General features: G+C 37.9%; 1 protein-coding gene across 4 annotated transcripts in view; it reads right to left on the bottom strand.

Annotated features, from left to right (window-relative positions):
• LEKR1 (leucine, glutamate and lysine rich 1) overlaps positions 1 to 14493 on the bottom strand; it is a 219359-nt gene that overhangs the window by 18387 nt on the left and 186479 nt on the right. For all 4 annotated transcript variants that reach the window (XM_061168190.1, XM_061168193.1, XM_061168192.1 and 1 more), the window contains one exon: positions 12557 to 12856. In XM_061168190.1, the coding sequence (XP_061024173.1) occupies positions 12557 to 12856 (300 nt within the window). The remainder of the gene's footprint in view (positions 1 to 12556; positions 12857 to 14493) is intronic.

The following is a 14493-nucleotide window of genomic DNA, read 5'->3' as shown; positions in this document are numbered from 1 at the left end:
TAAAGATTAAAACAATACTATAACATTATAATGAAATAAAGCACTTCACACTTTCAGGTTCTGCCTCCCAGGAACAACCATTTTCAGGTTTTTAAGCTGTTTCTAATGATATTTATATCCATGGTCCTAGATAATGTTATTATAGAGCTACCTCATGGTTTTCAATTTTGAAGTCATTATCTACAGATTTCATAGAATCAAAGATGAGGATTTAGCTTCCTATTTCAACTCTTAACAGTTGTTTCACCTTCCATTAGGAGATGTTTCTGCTCCCCTAGGAGAGGCTTCTATCACAATTTTATTGGAAAACCTTCCCAACTTCTACCACAATTTTTAGTCAAATCTATATTCCACTTTATATGATTATAGTATATAAGTATATGTACACCTTAGCCATGCAGTGTACTATGATCACATTTCCTTTCTTTCCCAGTTCCCTTCTGGAGTTTATTATTATCCCATTATTTATCTGCTTAGTTTTCTAGGTGTTGATAACCAATTTTTCACCAAACCTACTTACAGAAGTGTAAATATCCTCTCAACATGTTTAAGCACCCCATGTAATCTATCCATTCTCTTTTTTTCCTCAGAGACATCCTTCTAAAAATCTGCCATTCTTTTGCTGAACTCAGCCTGGCTATTCTCTAAGTCTGCTGCACTGCTGCCATCCTTGGATTTCTTCCCACCATCATCCTGGTCCTGGGGATTCCCACTACCTCTCTCCTGTGTTGGAATGCTCATTTCCTGATTCCTGTGTCTTCTCCTTTCTTAGTTTATGCCCTCATTGTGGAACTTCCTGAGAAAGACTGCAAGGGAAGTACCAGTTTTGAGAACCCTAATGTCTGAAAATATCTCTGACAGCTGCATTTAATTGATCATTTGGCAGGATATAGAATCCTAGATTGGAAATAATTTTCCTTAATGTTTTTAATTCCTTATGTTTATCCTTAAGGTAGTGGCATTTCATGATGAAGTGCTTTGCTGTGTTTGCTTTGCCATCCATCATGCTGAGTGGACTTGTTCAATATAGAAATCCCCTTCAGTACTTAGAAAATTTATTGGATTAATTCCTGGATAGTTTTCTCCCTTCCATTTTCTCTGTTCTCTCTTTTTGGAACTCCTATTAATGAAGTATTAGATATCCTGGCTTGATCCTCTAATATTCTTTTCTTCTCTCCATCTTTTGACCTTTTTCTTCTACTTTCTGTGTTGTTTCTTCATCTTTATCATTTAAGCCAAATATTAAATTTTTTATTTCAATTCTTATACTTTAATACTCATTCCTGTTCTCTTTTTATAGCCCTCTGTTCATGTTTCATGGATATAATATCTTCTGTTTTGTCTCTAAGGATATGAATTATACTCTTTTTTGACACTTTTGTTCTTTTTTTGCTTATTTGTTTGATCCTGATTCTGTCTTTCATATTAGAAGTGTTCCTCAAATGATTGGTTATTCTTTGTTTTTTGTGCTTAAAAAATGAGTCTTCAAAATGTTACTGGAAACTCTGTGTGCCTACTAGGTAAGGGCTTGTTTACTGGTATATGTTTCATTGGACATGCATATAACTTTTAATTAAAAGTTAGTTAGTGCCCAGAGGTACTAATAGTTGTTGGTACCCAGAGGTATTTTATTTTTTAAAACTTTCTTTAATCAATTAATCAGTGTCTTATAGTTTTTAGTGTATAAGTCTTTCAATTCATTTGTTAAGTCTATTCCTAAGCCAGAGGTATCTTCTTTTGAGCTAGCTCGTTTTACCACAGAGAGCTCCTCCAATTTCCTGGGTATTGATATATAAGCTTGGTTGTCTGTGTTCTGGGAAGTGAGTGGGTGACAAGGACTGGGAGGTCTCAGCCTGAAATATACAGACCTTTACTCTAGCTCTTGCCTTATATCATCTCCTGCTTTTGTGTATCCTCAAGTCCAGAGTCTCTTGCATTCAGGTTTTCTAGAGTGTAAAACTTTAGTATGCTGCCAGGATGGTAGGTGGGGGCTGCCTGGGGTTGCAGAGGGCATCTAAGCACCTGTTTGCACCGTTAAAAAACATTCATACAGCCCTGTTTTCAGATCTACTCTTCTCTCCCTCTTTGAGAGATATTTGGTGAGCCTTTCTAATGTGATTGGGTTTGCTCCTTTTTAGGATTCCATGCACTCTCACACTCTCCACAAGCATTAGGTTTCAATATCCATAGCCTGCTGATTACCTCTCATCCATACCTTACTTTCCATTTTCCAAATTTTGGTCAATATTTTTTTCATCAAATGTCATCTCCTTTCCTGTTCTTTTTTCCTCATGTATTTATTCACTTTTTATTAATTTACTGTCATTTTAGTGGTATTTGGGGATGGAGGCAGAGATAAAAATATGCATTTAATCATTCATGTTTAACCAAGAGCATTACCTTCTATTTTTGAATATCTTTCATCCTCATTAGATAGCCACAGGAAGTGGGAGAATTTAAAACTTCTGCCCCTTGTGTTTTCCTATAGTTTCAAGTCAACAAAAATATTGAACTCTCTGTACTGGCTTTACTTTGATTTGTTTTTTCACATTCTCCTTTTGGATCCAAGGCCCCAAACAGTGGAGTCACACTGTCTTGGTAGAGCTCATACGGAGCTAGTAAGGAAGGAAAATTGGCAGCAAAAAGCATGGGATCTATTTTAAGCTGGTTTTAAATGATAATGTCCTGTTCTCTAACATATTATGTTTCTTTTCTGGCTTCTTATTTTTTTAAACTGTTCCAATTTTTGATGTCTGTGTCTTTTCCCTGTAAAGAATTTCAGGAGCCCCCTTTTTTACATTTACATTTCCCATATAGTTTTACTTCCTGTTTTTTCTCTTCTTATTGACCTGAACCTTTTGTTGCCTCACCTTCTTGACCCTCGTTTCTGTGGCAGCACTCCACTCACCCCTGCTCCATGGAGGAATATCCATTTTGCCCTTTGGAGTCTATGGCTTTCCTCCTATCCTTGAGAACTTTCTTTACACAATTAAAAACAAAGTCCTACCTATTTTCTGCCCTCCTGAATGAAAGTGATGTTTTCCTCTCCTTAATTAGCTTTCTTATTAGACCATTAATTTATCTTCTTTCTAATGGGAATTTGTAATCCACGTAAATGATGCTTTTTTTCCTCCAGAACCTGAGAAATTTTAAGTGTCTGGAATGCATGGTCACAAAAAGTAGTGCTTTTTACTTTACATGCTAACAACCTCAGTTCATTCTGGCTCATAATTCCTATCACTTGTATTAATTCATTTCCAATTTAATAAGAATGTTCTGGACTTTAGCATTCTTAAACAGAGAAGCAGGCTTAATTATTTACTCTTACAGTTCAGTTGTAATTGTCTAACTTCTGATGGGAAGTCTGCCCTCAGCCATGTCCCAAGATAACTTTACTTTTGCTACAATCCCTTTCTATTTCCCAGTAATGATCTATGATCATTTATATACCAACTCAGTATCTTGTATCTTTCCAAAGTTTGCATGTAAAAAAATTTCATCTCTGAGTGGCTTCCTGTTACAACCAACAAGCAGGAAGAATTCCAAATGTAGCTGCTTTTGTGTGAAAAAGATATTCATTCTTCACTTGTAGTCTAGCTTCTCTTGCCAAAGTTACCTTCAGAGGCCCTGAGTTGGCAACCGATAAACTGGCCCCCACTTATCCCTGCCCTCTTGCTATTCACAGCCTTCTGCAACCCCTTTGAGTTGAGTGTGGCCTGGAATTGTTGTTTCATCTCTAATGAATAGAATGCAGCAAAAGCAGTGGGATGCCACTTCTGAGATTAAGTTAGAGAGATTGTGGCTTCTATCTTGGGCACCGTCTCTTGCACTCTCTCTTTCTTACTTGCTTGTTTTGAGAGAGACTAGCTACCATGTTGCCAGGCTCTTCTATGGAAAAGTTCATGTTGGAAGGAAGTGAGGGGGTCTTCTCTTCCCCTTCTTCAGCCAACATTGAACTGAGGCTCTCAGCCCAACAACCATGAGGAAGTAAATCCTGTTGACAACTATATAAATGAGCTTGGAAGTCAACCCGCCCCCAGTTGAGCCTTTTAATGAGACTGCAGCAGCTGACACCCTAACACCAACCTCATGAGAGGTACTGAGCAAGAGGCATCCAGCTAAGGTGCACATTCAGATCTCCAACACTCAGAAATAAATGTTCGCTGTTTGAAGCCACTGATTTTGATGACAGTTTGTTATATAACAATACATAACTAATGCAAGTCCTATGTCCAGATTCCTAACTTTTAGTCTGTGTTTTTACATGGGAAGTTTCTTTTTAGATCATTCTTGCCTCTGGATGTCACTTTAACTGCTCAACATAATATTTTCTCTAAATTCCTCTTTGAAAGCAGGGAATGGCAGTTGTCAGTCATGTTCATAATTGCATATTGATGACTAGCACAGTGCCTGGCACTTGAATACAGGCACTGGCCTATTATATATTTCCTGGATTTGACCCTTTATAGTCTTGTTCTAGTTTATAAATTCCTAGAATAAATAAATGTCCTAGTTTATAAATAACTCATCACTTTCCATATTGCCATTTCTTGGGGAGATTTGAGAGTTAGAAAACCTGCTGGTCTAGTTACTTTGGCCTTTCTCTCCTTTAACCTGCTGTCCCTCCTCTAGAACTTCAACACTGCTGTCTTAGTTGAAGTATCACCTCTCTCCTGCTCCAGCAGAGCTGGGTCCATGTGTGTGCTGGCTCTTCCCACTCCTGCCTGGACTGGAGGAGCAGCCCCTTTTCCAAGGGAGGTTGTGGTGCTGTGTTCCAACGGGAGACATTCAATCACACAACACCTAGCCATCTGGTGTAGTAAGCATTAGTGTGTTTATTATTATTCTAAAAGTAAGAGAGAGAGGGTGTGTGTGTGTGTGTGTGTGTGTGTGTGTGTGAGTGTGTGAGTGTCCTGGAGATTTGAGTGCCAAGCCTTAGGTCACTTTGAAATTTAGAAGCAGAATCACTAAGATTCAGGTATCCTAAAAGAGGAAATATAGAGATTCATGGAGATGAAATTTAGAGATCCAAATCTTAGAAATTCAAATTTGAATCTTGGCTCCACCATGCTGGGTCATCTTAGAAATTATTCAAACATCTTAAGTCAGTTTCTCACTTGTAACATGGAAGAAATTTCTACTTTAATAGGGTTTTTGGGTATTATTCTTGATCCAATATTCTGTTCATTCCACATTTTAACTTAAAATTTCTTTGCAATAGGTTCACTATGTCATAATTATAATGATGGTATACACTTTGAATTTTGGTTGACAATTTACAAATAGCAAGAAAACATGGTGTATTTGTTAATAATCAATATTACTACTAGCACTTTCCTTTTATTCATCTTTAAGACACCAATAAAACCAAAAAATTTATCACTAACATTCAGAATCTTCCTCCATTTGCCTTTATCTGCTATACTGTCATAAATAGGATCAAATATTCTAATATGACAATATACTAATTCCTGGCTATTGGAAAATTGCCCCACTGTTTTAATAAATTTGGGTTACTAAAACAAAATACCAGAGGCTGCACAGTTCAAACAACAAATATTATTTCTCAAAGTTTTGGAGACTGCGAAGTTCAAGATCAAAATGCCAACAGATGTGGTGTCTGGTAAGGACCCTGATTCAAAATGGCCATCTTCTTACTGTGTCCTCACGTGGTGAAAGGGGTGAGGAAGCTTTCTTTCATAAGCGCACTAATTCCATTCAGGAGATTAGCTCATCTCTCAAGACACAAACATCTCTGACAGACCCATCTCCACACATCATACTAGTGATTATATTTAACATATGAATTTGGGAAGACATTCAGTCCATAGCATCTACCATTTATAAAATGGTCAGCAGTTCAGAAATAAGATTTTGTTAGGAAAAAAAAATTCAAATCAAAATAACTCTGTTGTTTAGTCGCTAAATCGTGTCCAACTCTTTGCAACCCCATGGACTGTATCCTGCCAGGCTCCTCTGCCCATTTCCTTCTCCAGGGGATCTTCCTGACTAGGGATTGGACCTGCGTCTCCTGCACTGCAGGTGGATTCTTTACCACTAAGCCACCAGGGATAAGTATGTTGTTGTTCAGTTGCCCAGTTGAGTCTGACTCTTTGCGACTCCATGGGCTGCAGCATGCCAGGCCTCCCTGTCCCTCACCATCTCCCAAAGTTTGCTGATGCCATGGACATGAACTTGTCTACTCCAGTTTAAATAAAATACTGCTGAAATAATCATGTGTACACAGGAAAGAAGACCAATACATGTAGATTATCTTACAACTTTAGAATGACAGAACAATAAAATCCTAAAGAACAACTATATTTAAAATATACAGTCTAAAATACAACTGCATATTCGATCTCTCTCCTCTTGAGTCCCCCTTTTTCTCCTCCTGCTCATCTCTATCTCCCTCCTCCCTCTCCTCTTCTTCATGTAACTCTGTGAACCTCTCTGGGTGTCCCACATGGGGGAGAATCTTTCGCCATTAACCTAGAAGTTTTATTAGCAGTGCTGTATAGTAGGAGAAGTCTTGAGACTACTGGAAGAATAAAACTGAAATCCAGAGGCAGGAGACTTAAGCCCAAAACCTGAGAACACCAGAAAACTCCTGACTACATGGAACTTTAAGTAATAAGAGACTGTCCAAAAGCCTCCATACCTACACTGAAACCAACCACCACCCAAGAGCCAATAAGTTTTAGAGCAAGACATAGCATGCAAATTCTCCAGCAACGCAGGAACATAGCCCTGAACGCCAACATACAGGCTGCCCAAGGTCACACCTAACACATAGACACATCTCAAAACTCATCACTGGGCACTCCATTGCACTCCAGAGAGAAGAAATCAAGTTCCATGCACCAGAACACCGATGCAAGCTTCCCTAACCAGGAAACCTTGACAAGCCAATCGACCAACCCCACCCACTGGGTAAAACCTCCACAATAAAAAGGAATCACAGACCTCCAGAATACAGAAAGCCCACTCCAGACACAGCAATCTAAACAAGAGGAAAAGGCACAGAAATACCCAACAGGTAAAGGAACATGAAAAATGCCCACCAAGTCAAACAAAAGAAAAGGAGATAGGGAATCTACCTGAAAAAGAATTTAGAATAATGATAATAAAAATGATCCAAAATCTTGAAAACAAAACGGAGTTACAGATAAATAGCCTGGAGACAAAGATTGAAAAGATGCAAGAAATGTTTAATAAAGACCTAGAAGAAATAAAAAAGAGTCAATTAAAAATGAATAATGCAATAAATGAGATCAAAGACACTCTGGAGGGAACCAAGAGTAGAATAACAGAGACAGAAGATAGGATAAGTGAGGTAGAAGATAAAATGGTGGAAATAAATGAAGCAGAGAGGAAAAAAGAAAAAAGAATCAAAAGAAATGAGGACAACCTCAGGGACCTCTGGGACAATGTGAAACGCCCCAACATTCGAATCATAGGAGTCCCAGAAGAAGAAGACAAAAAGAAAGGCCACGAGAAAATACTCGAGGAGATAATAGCTGAAAACTTCCCTAAAATGGGGAAGGAAATAGCCACCCAAGTCCAAGAAACCCAGAGAGTCCCAAACAGGATAAACCAAAGGCGAAACACCCCAAGACACATATTAATCAAATTAACAAAGATCAAACACAAAGAACAAATATTAAAAGCAGCAAGGGAGAAACAACAAATAACACACAAAGGGATTCTCATAAGGATAACAGCTGATCTACCAATAGAAACCCTCCAGGCCAGAAGGGAATGGCAGGACATACTTAAGGTAATGAAAGAGAATAACCTACAACCTAGATTACTGTACCCAGCAAGGATCTCATTCAGATATGAAGGAGAATTCAAAAGCTTTACAGACAAGCAAAAGCTGAGAGAATTCAGCACCACCAAACCAGCTCTTCAACAAATGCCAAAGGATCTTCTCTAGACAGGAAATGCAGAAAGGTTGTGTAAACGTGAACCCAAAACAACAAAGTAAATGGCAACGGGACCACACCTATCAATAATTACCTTAAATGTAAATGGGTTGAATGCCCCAACCAAAAGACAAAGATTGGCTGAATGGATACAAAAACAAGACCCCTATATATGCTGTCTACAAGAGACCCACCTCAAAACAAGAGACACATACAGACTAAAGGTGAAGGGCTGGAAAAAAATATTTCACGCAAATGGAGAACAAAAGAAAGCAGGAGTTGCAATACTCATATCAGATAAAATAGACTTTAAATAAAGGATGTGAAAAAAGACAAAGAAGGACACTACATAATGATCAAAGGATTAATCCAAGAAGAAGATATAACAATTATAAATATATGTGCACCCAACATAGGAGCACCGCAATATGTACGGCAAACGCTAACGAGTATGAAAGAGGAAATTAATAGTAACACAATAGTAGTGGGAGACTTTAATACCCCACTCACAACCATGGGTAGATCAACTAAACAGAAAATTAACAAGGAAACACAAACCTTAAATGACACAATGGACCAGCTAGACCTAATTGATATCTATAGGACATTTCACCCCAAAACAATCAACTTCACCTTTTTCTCAAGTGCACATGGAACCTTCTCCAGAATAGATCACATCCTGGGCCACAAATCTGGTCTTGGAAAATTCAAAAAAATTGAAATCATTCCAGTCATCTTTTCTGACCACAGTGCAGTAAGATTAGATCTCAATTACAGGGAAAAAATTGTTAAAAATTCAAACATATGGAGGCTAAATAACACGCTTCTGAATAACCAACAAGTCATAGAAGAAATCAAAAAAGAAATCAAAATATGCATAGAAATGAATGAAAATGAAAACACAACAACCCAAAACCTATGGGACACTGTAAAAGCAGTGCTAAGGGGAACGTTCATAGCATTACAGGCTTACATCAAGAAACAAGAAAAAAGCCAAATAAATAACCTAACTCTACACCTAAAGCAATTAGAGAAGGAAGAAATGAAGAACCCCGGGGTTAGTAGAAGGAAAGAAATCTTAAAAATTAGAGCAGAAATAAATGCAAAAGAAACTAAAGAGACCATAGCAAAAATCAACAAAGCTAAAAGCTGGTTTTTTGAAAAAAATAAACAAAATTGACAAACCATTAGCAAGACTCATTAAGAAACAAAGAGAGAAGAACCAAATTAACAAAATTAGAAATGAAAATGGAGAGATCACAACAGACAACACTGAAATACAAAGGATCATAAGAGACTACTACCAGCAGCTCTATGACAATAAAATGGACAACTTGGACGAAATGGACAAATTCTTAGAAAAGTATAACTTTCCAAAACTGAACCAGGAAGAAATAGAAGATCTTAACAGACCCATCACAAGCAAGGAAATCGAAACTGTAATCAGAAATCTTCCAGCAAACAAAAGCCCAGGACCTGATGGCTTCACAGCTGAATTCTACCAAAAATTTAGAGAAGAGCTAACACCTATCTTACTCAAACTCTTCCAGAAAATTGCAGAAGGTAAACTTCCAAACTCATTCTATGAGGCCACCATCACCCTAATTCCAAAACCAGACAAAGATGCCACAAAAAAAGAAAACTACAGACCAATATCACTGATGAACATAGATGCAAAAATCCTTAACAAAATTCTAGCAAACAGAATCCAACAACATATTAAAAAAAGTCATACACCATGACCAAGTGGGCTTTATCCCAGGAATGCAAGCATTCTTTAATATCCGCAAATCAATCAATGTAATACACCACATTAACAAATTGAAAGATAAAAACCATATGATTATCTCAATAGATGCAGATAAAGCCTTTGACAAAATTCAACACTCATTTATGATTAAAACTCTCCAGAAAGCAGGAATAGAAGGAACATACCTCAACATAATAAAAGCTATATATGACAAACCCACAGCAAGCATTACCCTCAATAGTGAAAAATTGAAAGCATTTCCCCTGAAATAGGAACAAGACAAGGGTGCCCACTCTCACCACTACTATTCAACATAGTGTTGGAAGTTTTGGCCACAGCAATCAAAGCAGAAAAAGAAGTAAAAGGAATCCAGATAGGAAAAGAAGAAGTGAAACTCTCGCTGTTTGCAGATGACATGATCCTCTACATAGAAAACCCTAAAGACTCTTCCAGAAAATTACTAGAGCTAATCAATGAATATAGTAAAGTTGCAGGATATAAAATTAACACACAGAAATCCCTTGCATTCCTATATACTAACAATGAAAAAACAGAAAGAGAAATTAAGGAAACAATACCATTCACCATTGCAACAAAAAGAATAAAATACTTAGGAGTATATCTACCTAAAGAAACAAAAGACCTATACATAGAAAACTATAAAACACTGATGAAAGAAATCAAAGAGGACACAAACAGATGGAGAAACATACCGGTGTTCATGGATTGGAAGAATCAATATTGTCAAAATGGCTATTCTACCCAAAGCAATCTATAGATTCAATGCAATCCCTATCAAGCTACCAACGGTATTTTTCACAGAACTAGACCAAATAATTTCACAATTTGTATGGAAATACAAAAAACCTCGAATAGCCAAAGTAATCTTGAGAAAGAAGAATGGAACTGGAGGAATCAACCTGCCTGACTTCAGACTCTACTACAAAGCCACAGTCATCAAGACAGTATGGTACTGGCACAAAGACAAAATATAGACCAATGGAACAGAATAGAAAGCCCAGAGATAAATCCATGTACCTATGGACACCTTATCTTTGACAAAGGAGGCAAGGATATACAATGGAAAAAAGACAACCTCTTCAACAAGTGGTGCTGGGAAAACTGGTCAACCACTTGTAAAAGAATGAAACTAGAACACTTTCTAACACCATACACAAAAATAAACTCAAAATGGATTAAAGATCTAAATGTAAGACCAGAAACTATAAAACTCCTAGAGGAGAACATAGGCAAAACACTCTCCGACATAAACCACAGCAAGATCCTCTATGACCCACCTCCCAGAATATTGGAAATAAAAGCAAAACTAAACAAATGGGACCTAATGAAACTTAAAAGCTTTTGCACTACAAAGGAAACTATAAGTAAGGTGAAAAGACAGCCCTCAGATTGGGAGAAAATAATAGCAAATGAAGAAAGAGACAAAGGATTAATCTCAAAAATATACAAGCAACTCCTGAAGCTCAATTCCAGAAAATTAAATGACCCAATCAAAAAATGGGCCAAAGAACTAAACAGACATTTCTCCAAAGAAGATATACAGATGGCTAACAAACACATGAAAAGATGCTCAACATCACTCATTATCAGAGAAATGCAAATCAAAACCACAATGAGGTACCATTACATGCCAGTCAGGATGGCTGCTATCCAAAAGTCTACAAGCAATAAATGCTGGAGAGGGTGTGGAGAAAAGGGAACCCTCTTACACTGTTGGTGGGAATGCAAACTAGTACAGCCACTATGGAAAACAGTGTGGAAATTTCTTAAAAAACTGGAAATAGAACTGCCATATGACCCAGCAATCCCACTTCTGGGCATACACACTGAGGAAACCAGATCTGAAAGAGACACGTGCACCCCAATGTTCATCGCAGCACTGTTTATAATAGCCAGGACATGGAAGCAACCTAGATGCCCATCAGTAGATGAATGGATAAGGAAGCTGTGGTACATATACACCATGGAATATTACTCAGCTGTTAAAAAGAATTCATTTGAGTCAGTCCTAATGAGATGGATGAAACTGGAGCCCCTTATACAGAGTGAAGTAAGCCAGAAAGATAAAGAACATTACAGCATACTAACACATATACATGGAATTTAGAAAGATGGTAACGATAACCCTATATGCAAAACAGAAAAAGAGACACAGATGTACAGAACAGGCTTATGGTCTCTGTGGGAGAAGGTGAGGGTGGGATGTTTCGAGAGAACAGCATGTATATTATCTATAGTGAAACAGATCACCAGCCCAGGTGGGATGCATGAGACAAGTGCTCGGGCCTGGTACACTGGGAAGACCCAGAGGAATTGGGTGGAGAGGGAGGTGGGAGGGGGGATCGGGATGGGGAACACATGTAACTCCATGGCTGATTCATGTCAATGTATGACAAAACCCACTGCAATGTTGTGAAGTAATTAGCCTCCAACTAATAAAAATAATAAAAAAATAAAAAAACAAAATATACAGTCTAAAATATTAAACAGCAAGTACTCTAAAGATTTCTTTGGCAAAAATGTAATGTTTCAACAAATAAGACATAAATATATAAAGATTTCTAATCTTAGAGGTTTTAAACGGTCATTTGCAACACAGTAGAACTTGCCAAGGAAACCTTAGATATTACATAGATAAACATATTATTTATTTTACAGAAAAGGAAGCCAGGTCCAGAGAGGTTAAATGCCTGCCTAGTTAAGGACAGAGCCAGGATATGACCCCAGCTCTCTGACTAATAGTCCAGAACTTTCTGCATGACACCAAGATACATTTCATGTCTTTGTCTGTTTGTTTATTTGTTGAAAGACCAGCACTCTTTCACCAACTGCATTGGTACCATCACCTGCTTCCTACCTCTTTCTGGGACTGGTTGAATTGCTCCATCAGTTGTGTTTGTGCCAGCATTACTCTTTCCAGTTCATCTGACTTCTTTTTCATTTCCTTCCTCAGGTCCTCTGAAACTGAACCATTACCGTCAATTTCCTTCTTCAAACGTGATTCAAATTCTACAACCAAATTTTTAAGGTTTTCAATTTCTTTCTCCTTTAACGCAGATTCTTCAGTATATTGAACATGGGATTCACGGAGTTTTTCTTCAAGAGCAGCGAGTTTCAGTCTTAGATCTTTAGTAGCACCTTCGATTAAGTCAGATATCTGTAAGATAAGCCTTGCATTAGTTTGTAGGTAATAGTCTCTAGGTAGCCACAGAATTCTCTTGGTTTTAAGAGGTTTATTCTAAATAATTGGTGTTTTCGTCTGATCTGATGAAAACAAGTCTTATGACATATATAGGCCTTCACGATTTTAAAAGTTAAGACTAAGATTTTATTTTTATCACCCAAAATGGAATTGAATTAATCACTTGAACATACTTTGAATTACCTAAATCTTTGTAACTGAACTGAACTACCAAGGACAACTCAAGTCTTGATCAAGTGTCTGTCTGGACTCATTTTAGGGTGACTTTGGGACCTAGAAATACCTGATGTCTGGGGATGCATGTAGGAGAGCATCATAGCTACAGTCAGTCAGTCAGTTCAGTCGCTCAGTTGTGTCTGACTCTTTGCGACCCCATGAACCGCAGCATGCCAGGCCTCCCTGTCCATCACCAAATCCTGGAGTCCACCCAAACCCATGTCTACTGTGTTGGTGATGCCATCCAACCATCTCATCCTCTGTCATCCCCTTCTCCTCCCACCTTCAATCTTTCCCAGCATCAGGGTCTTTTCAAATGAGTTAGTTCTTCACATAAGATGGCCAAAGTATTGAAGCTTCAGCTCCAAAATCAATCCTGCCAATGAATATTCAGGACTGATTTCCTTTAGGATAGACTGGTTGGATCTTCTTGCAGTCCAAGGGGCTCTCAAGAGTTTTCTCCAACACCACAGTTCAAAAGCATCAATTCTTCGGTGCTACAGTCTACTCAAATCATACTAGTAAGGTTTCCTTTGATGTATTTTTTTTCATCCTTGTATATGATGATTGAAGGTACCTTAGATACCACACCTTCTATAGTATCCCTGCCCAATAGAACTTTCTTCAGTGACAGAATACATGAGCAAATTTGGAAAACTCAGCAGTGGCCATAGGACTGGAAAATGTCAGTTTTCATTCCAGTCTCAAAGAAGGGCAATGCCAAAGAATGTTCAAACCACCATACAATTGCACCCTCGTTTCACATGCTAGTAAGGTTATGCTCAAAATCCTTCAAGGTAGCTGTCAGCAGTATGTGAACTGAGAACTTCCAGATGTACAAGCTGCATTTAGAAAAGGAAGAGGAAGTAGAGATCAAATTGCCAACATTTGTTGGACCATAGAAAAAGAAAGGAAACCCCAGAAAAGTATCTACTTCTGCTTCATTGACTATGCTAAAGTCTTTGACTATGTGGATCACAACAAACTGTGGAAAATTCTTAAAAGAGATAGGAATACCAGACCACCTTACCTGCCTCCTGAGAAACCTGTATGTGGGGTCAATAAACAACATATAGAACCAGATATGGAACAATGGACTGGTTCAAAATAGGGAAAGGAGTACCTCAAGGTTGTATATTGTCACCCTGCTTATTTAACTTATATACAGAATACATCATGTGAAAGGTGGCCAGATGAAATACAAGCTGGAATCAAGACTGCTGGAGAAATATCAACAACCCCAGATATGCAGATGATATCACTCCAGTGGCAGAAAGTGAAGAGGAACTGAAGTGTTTCTTGATGAAGGTGAAAGAGGAGAGGGAAAAGCTGGCTTGAAACTCAATATTAAAAAAACTAAGATCATGGCATCTGGT

The sequence above is a fragment of the Dama dama genome, chromosome 19 (assembly GCF_033118175.1).
Source record: "Dama dama isolate Ldn47 chromosome 19, ASM3311817v1, whole genome shotgun sequence".
In the NCBI taxonomy this organism is placed as follows: Eukaryota; Metazoa; Chordata; class Mammalia; order Artiodactyla; family Cervidae; genus Dama; species Dama dama.
Note: the sequence above shows the minus strand (reverse complement) of the source record. Positions and strands in the feature narration are given on the sequence as shown.